At 33.9% G+C, this 7,262-nt stretch overlaps 2 protein-coding genes across 2 annotated transcripts in view; one reads left to right on the top strand and one right to left on the bottom strand.

Moving 5' to 3' along the window:
- LOC144844114 (uncharacterized) overlaps window positions 1-7,262 on the bottom strand; it is a 55,141-nt gene that overhangs the window by 23,033 nt on the left and 24,846 nt on the right. The window lies entirely within an intron of this gene.
- On the top strand, window positions 455-7,060 carry LOC144845674 (tyrosine-protein kinase receptor Tie-1-like). Its single transcript, XM_078703101.1, has 10 exons — window positions 455-482; window positions 1,214-1,546; window positions 2,322-2,573; window positions 3,645-3,776; window positions 3,876-4,019; window positions 4,507-4,638; window positions 5,223-5,369; window positions 5,571-5,867; window positions 6,196-6,507; window positions 6,765-7,060. Exons 1-10 carry the CDS (start codon window positions 455-457, stop codon window positions 7,058-7,060), a joined length of 2,073 nt encoding a protein of 690 aa, XP_078559227.1.

Raw genomic sequence — 7,262 nt, 5'->3', positions numbered from 1 at the left:
CATAAAAATGCTCATTTGCATATGAGGGCTACCTGGATGGCAGAATGTTGATTCGTTGTAAATGATCAGGACAACATAAAACATTCATTCAATTGACAATTTTCCTACTTTGTCCCTTCATCATATTTTGAGCTATAGACTCAGTAGCCTTTTATCATTGATATTCTGATATTTCATATTGAAAGAGAAACTCAAATCTTTGGGAATACTTTCACATAAAGACCTTTTAAGAACCAACATTTTATCTCTACTTCCTTGTATAATTATTGTATCAAGTTTCGTATAATGAGTTTTCATTGTCTTCTCAACACTTCAAGACCATATAAAAGGCCATGTCACAACCACGTGAAGCTTAGATGCAATTACATTTCAATACATCTACATGTTTTGGAAGAGAAATATTCCCAACCGTCATCCTTGACACACAAAGATGATTAATATTTATCATATCTTTATGTTTTCATTTGCCGGGATTGTTGTTAGTAAGTTTGTATTTTGTTATTGTTACGTAATGTTGTCATGTTAATATGCCATTTTAATGTCACATAGTATATTCACTTTGACTAAAAATTGAATCGAAAAATCTATTTAGGCCTACTTAAGAAACTGTAATTTAAATTTAAAAATAAGTAAAATTTCTCTGTCAGACAATGGGGTTTTAGTTACATTTAACCGTTTTTTTGTCTTTTTATAAATGAAATCATTATTTTTATTTGTTTTTAACTTTAAAAAAAACTATTAGGCTACGAAAACTACAAAAAGGCCTATTCAACGTCTTATTTTAGTAATCTATATTTGTCATGTTTGTGGGACAACACATATTTAATATTGTGCCTATACTATCAAACGATTTTATTGACTGGTGACTGGTCACATGCCATACCTGATAGCTATAGATCAGCATTTTGTATATACTTTACTATATTTAGGGATTGCATCAAACATGCAAATTGTAAGTAGTCTTCATTAGGCCTAAATACCACAACATTGTTTAATTAATAATTATCCTTTCTTCAAAAAGATTATATTTCCTTCGCTAGATAGGATTAAACAAAAATTGAAAACAGACTGTAACAATTAAGGAACATATATTCATATATACACTCATATACTGTATGCTGTATATACTAACAGGCCTACACAATAATTATTTTGTATACCTTTGTTTAAATTAAATTTTATTCTAACATATACTTTATATCTGTTTTACTAGGCCAAATTCCGGATCAGACATGTTTTAATTCTAAGCCAATTCGCTCACTGAATTTAAACAAGGATACATCCGCCTTTATTGGTAGCTATTTAGATAGGAAAGAAACAGAAGTTACCACATCCTTTGGACGAGTAGTTGATACCGGCAGCGGAATGGATTTACCCAAGGGTGACGGTCGCGTGTACACTGAATCTTTTTCAAACAAGCGGTATATTACACGTCAATACCTGAACGGAAATAAAAGAGTTGGTGCATTTTTTTGTGAGTCAGTAAGATCAGCCCTCTTCATCAGGACCTCTTCATACATTCCTACAATTACGTTGGCAAGCGATGGTTTGTATCATTAATTCCATATATCTAATCAAATATTTATTCATGATAATTCAGTTATTGTACAAGAAGAATATCTCACTTTCTTTTTCACAATTTGTTTTGACATGTTTAACGTAACTGTAAAAATACATAATTTATTACGGTATTGTTATTGCTATATTTTTACCAATTATGGGGGTTTTCGATTTAGTAAAACTTTTGCTCAACACAATTACAATTAAGACTGTATTTGTGGTTCTACGACTTTTCCTCCCTGGTTCAATAGAATTGTGAGGCTATAAATTCAGCCTAAATATGTGTATTGTTCCCCAAAAACATGAACAATGACGACTAAAAAAAAATCTGACTTTGAATGTGTCATTTTGCAGATTTAATAAAATAAACCCTTCCCTAGAAAAAAAATAATGATAATAATAATTCAATTTTTAAAATAATTTTTTATTGTAAATTTTACATAGACAATTTGACAATTTAAAAAAAGGTAAATCATTTTGTTTTCGATCAGTCAAAGTGAATAACTATTAGGCCTATGTGACATTAGAATGTCGTATTCAACAAATTAACAACATTTTTCAAGAGGACAATATATCTTAGCAATAACTTTAAAAGAAAAAAAAACATACCGCTACTATGTTACTAAAAGGCTCAACAAAACAATAATAGGAGGTGATTTGCAAACGTCACCGATCTCCCAACACACATACACACTTCTGATCTGCATCATTAAAAGCAGCCGAGTATGTACTATCAACATCTTCCTTTTTAAACGTTTTAGCATATATCACACCAGGAAAACAGACGCAATCTACAAGTTTTGGTGAAACAGTTACAATAGGAATGAACCTGACACGTGGCAGAGACTCTGATTTGAGATGGCGGCTGAATGAAAACATCATCGAAAAGTGGTCAGGATTGGATACTGTTTCAATTCCATATGTGACGAAAGCTGATGCTGGGATATATGAATGTTATCTAAACAACAGAAGAAGTGAAGGCAAGCATGCTATCATGAGGCTCATAGTACGAGGTACATATATATTTGTCTACTCTAAATAGGTCGGACAGAAATTATGTAGTCCTTCGTCATGTTCTTAATCTTAATATATTTTATGATTGTTGCCTAGGCCTATTTCATTTCATTTCATTTATTTATTCGACCAACAAAACATATATACAATGTACAAAGATGAAATTGGTCAGGGACTGCTAAAGTAATACGATTACTGTAACTACAAGAGTCAGCAGTCCCATTAAGTTTAATGAGACACTCGACTGATGTCATCTTGCTTGGAGACCCAGTGTGGGCCTATTTATAAATGAATGAAACAAACAAACTAATTGAGAATTCGCAAATCAGTGAGAATTAATAAAAAATATTCAGTGCGGGTAGGCATATTAAGCAGGAAATGAAATAGATCAATTAATAAATAAGCGACCGTTAGAATTAGTAAAATTATGATCGAGGAAGGAGCAGACGCGATGTTACTTGCTTTTCTTTTGCAGCACTCGGAAACAAAAAGTAAGCCTACTCTCAAGTGTTAGCTATTCATTCAGTTAAGAGTCTTTCACATCAGAAGCTGCTCTGGTTCGGCTCGGTTCAGTTTGCATCAGATCGCGCGTACAGCATTTGGTTAGTCTGGTTTACAGACGGAGTTTTGACATATATATTAGTAAAAAGATAAATATTTAGGCATATATAGCGTTTCATAGGTATACTACTTGAGACAAATATCGAAAAGCCTCGAAACTTAAACCTTAAACTACAGACTACAAGTCTAAGCATTTGGTGTGAAAGACGTACCATCTAAATGATGGAAACAACAAACTCGTTGAAATAATTTTAATTGACATACTGTTCGTGTGATCGTTTTTATCGGTCTCCAGAAATGTATACTAAAATTCATTGTTAAAGATATTAGGCTAAGTCAATGTCATTTCCAAATGATGCGGTATCATTATCAATATCGCAATAATCCATACGATGGTAACACTATTGATCCATAAGCGGCTTTAACTCGAAGCTCAAGAAACTGTTCGAAATCGCATGAACGCCCAATAATACGAACCTTTATTATCTGTTTTAACCATTTCCATATAGGCTGCTCAGAGTCTCAATGGGGACCAACGTGCCAGAACCGATGCCCTACGTGCTACAATGGAGGAGTATGTGACGATGTTACTGGTCTATGTGTCTGTCCGCCTGGTTTCAAGGGTAGTAATTGCGGTGAAGGTAGGCCTATTGTATTATTGGAAATAACATACAGATGCTTGAATGCAATTATGATTACGGTTTTATTTTTTTTTTCTTAATTTTCCCCCGTATGATTAGGTTGTGGTAACAACAATTGGGGTTTGTTGTGTCGTAATGTTTGTAGCAGTTCTAACCCGGGTTGTCCTAATGTGTTGATGTGTGTTCCAGACCCATTTGGATGCTCGTGTATGGCTGGTTATACAGGTCTTGGTTGTACAGAAGGTAAAAATACAAAAATATACAAAAATACAAAAAATTTTTTTTTTTCAAATCCAATCAAATGATATCAATAAGAACAATAAAATCGTTGTATCGTCACGATATTATTGCTCTTACTAATCATGACGTCATTTGATTGGACGTGTGAAAATATTATTTTCATCAAAGGCAGCATAAAATGGTTATTCTAGCCTATATAGTTGTTGGATAAAGCCTTTTTTTCTTTTGTTTTATGTAGGAAAAATGCATCTTATCTATTTAGTGTCGATCGTTATCGTCCTAGTCTTTAAATTAGGACACAGAATGTACGGTAATTCTGCTGCTTAGATAATTTGGTTAATTTAATTTTTCTGTTTATTTGTCACCACTTCGTCGGTTCATTATTTCAAAATAAAGAAAGATAAATACATTCCAAAATATAATGTAGCAAATATCGATTATGTAATTATAGTTGGCTTGTAAGGCATAGGCCTACTCCGTTGTCTTCTAGGATGTAAAACTGGCTATTACGGATCAACTTGTAGTGAAGTATGCCACTGTGCTCCTGGTGTGACATGTGATCCAAGCAGAGGCTGTCCAGATGGACCATGTGAAGTTGGATATTCTGGAACAAACTGTCAAGGTTTACAATCGCAAAATATGTAGATTAATATTAATATATTTTACTCTTCTCTGATTATCTAAAAAGCGTTTCACAAGAAAAATGATGATATGAATGATAACGCCAATGTTTTACCACGCCCTTCCGTCATTATAGCGTGAAGGACTTGACTAAAGGCTAATTTACACAGCGAGCGGTAACGGTCCGAGAAAACCGCGTAGCTTGTCCCACATAGAATCTGTATATATTCTCAGCGCGTTTTTTTTTTGTTCAACCGTCTGTCCGCTTCTCTGCGTTTTGATCATAAGAAATAACATAGATCATATATTGTTGTTCTGTTACTGCTCGTCTGTGTAAATTGGCCTTAATAATTATTTACGAAACCAAACAAACATGGTCTACAGATGTAAAGAATAACATATTCCACAGTTACATCAAACTCAATCAGGATATGCTTGTACATAACAATGCAAATGTCTTTTGTGTAGAATGAGTTTATCAACGTTGTACACTTCACATGTCATTGAAGGCAGACTGTTCCAAACATTACAAACAATACAGTATAATCATAAACGCCAACTATAGGTAGTATTTTTAATTTGTAGTGCATGACGTTTGTCCCAATGGATGGCATGGAGAACTATGTCGATATCATTGTCACTGTTACGGTGATAGGCCATGCGATAAAGACACCGGTAACTGTGGAAGTGTGGGATGCAAACCTCCATGGACAGGAAATAATTGCCAACTCGGTAAGGCCTAGTATTCCACTTTGATGATTTACAGACAGAAACCCATTACTGCCCAATCTGTAATACTGTAAATGTACTTACTGATTACATATTCAAACGTAAAGTATCCTCCCATCGCATCATTTTGGCGTGCAATAACAATTATTTTAATTCTGCTGAATCAACCATTGAGTTAGTACAATTATATTTGATCAATTGTAGATGGAAGAAAACCCACAACAGTGGAACTAATCATTCCTGAGAGTAATCGAGGAGCTTCGATAACTATCACGTGTATTGTCAAGGCTAATCCAATACCTCCACTTGGAGATATACGAGTACAGAAAAACGATGATGTAATCCTTGAGAATGGTGTATCTATGGTATCACAAAGCAAGAACACAAGAACCGTAGAGTTCCAAGATGTTAGTGTTGAAGAAGGAGACGTTTTCAATTGCCAAGCATTTTCGAGTATTTCCGGTGATGCTGCTGCTAAAATGGGTGTCACAATTTATGGTATTACAACCTAATGCTATTCCTTTTTTTCAGAATTAAAAGAAACATAAAATACAATAATGTAATAACCTCACTAGTGGCCCTTCGTTATTCTCACCATTCATATTGACATGCAGTAATTTCGACATTTCGTCATTAGGCTATATGCCATTGTCGATGTTACTTCGTCCTAAACCCAAGCTATGCCTGTATTTGAACTATAATTTTAGATCTTGCTAAATACATATCATTATTAATTGCATTATCAATGCTTTTTCAATTAAACAAACCGTTAAAATATTAAATGTTGAGCAGAAAAAAATGAGCAGAATAAAAATCTTTTTACCGTTAGATCAACCTATAATGACCAGTCAACCCAGAGTAACGGCGTCAGATTCCACGTCGACAATATCATGGATTCCATGGAGTGTTGGCAGAGGAGATGGTCCAGTGATAGGATATTACGTGACATATTCATCAGTGACTGGAAGCACTTATTTGACTCCGTTTATTGAAGGTGCTTTGAGTTCAACAACCAATATTGTGATAGACGGAAATTTGCAGCGCGGGAAAATATACACATTTGATGTACGTGCCGTGCGACCCGGTGTTAAAGGAACTGGTCCACCAAGTCCGTTGGTAAATTTTACAGTGCCCTGTCTTGGTAAGAATCATGTTCATAGCTTTATTGTAGGTACATAACTATAATTATACAAACTAAGCAGCACAAACTAAAGCTCTGTTTACACGTATTTAGAAATAAATCGTCATGTCTCAAAATGTGAAATGCGTCGTGTGGCTTTTCGTATAATGAATAAAGAAAGACATGTTTGTGGAATCGTCTAAATTCATAAATAATATTTATAAAGTAGTTTGTAATTTGTTATTTGAGTCGTTAGTTTCAAGATATTTTATGTTTAGTTCCAAGCCATGTAGAACATATTGTTAAAGCTCAAACCAACTTGATGTGGACCGCACCTTCGCCGTTGACATGTGAAATATCACAGTACCACATTGGTTTAAGATTAACTGTAGTAGACCAGTGTCAACGAACAGATAGACAGAAGAATGTAATAGTTCAGGAAACAGAACTGGACATGATAAATTTGGAACCATATTCAACATATCAAGTGACTATTAGTGCTGAATCAGCTGTGGGAATTGGTCAACAGAGTACTGTGGAAATTACAACTCCACAAAAAGGTAAATTCAAATAGAAATACTTACTTATTTCAAGAATATGTTGCTACATGATAGACATTATATGATTAGAGCCGCACTAACACAAATAGTTCTTTGATGCTACTGCATGAATATATTTACCGGTAAAATTATGATATTAATGAGGGAAATACAAAAAATAATGAAAAAAGGTAGAAAATGTTTAGAAATTATGTAATGAAACATTAAATAAATAAA

Source organism: Antedon bifida, chromosome 6 (assembly GCF_963402885.1).
Source record: "Antedon bifida chromosome 6, ecAntBifi1.1, whole genome shotgun sequence".
Classification (NCBI taxonomy): domain Eukaryota; kingdom Metazoa; phylum Echinodermata; class Crinoidea; order Comatulida; family Antedonidae; genus Antedon; species Antedon bifida.
The sequence above is the reverse complement of the archived record's forward strand: the minus strand, read 5'-3'. Positions and strand labels throughout refer to the sequence as shown.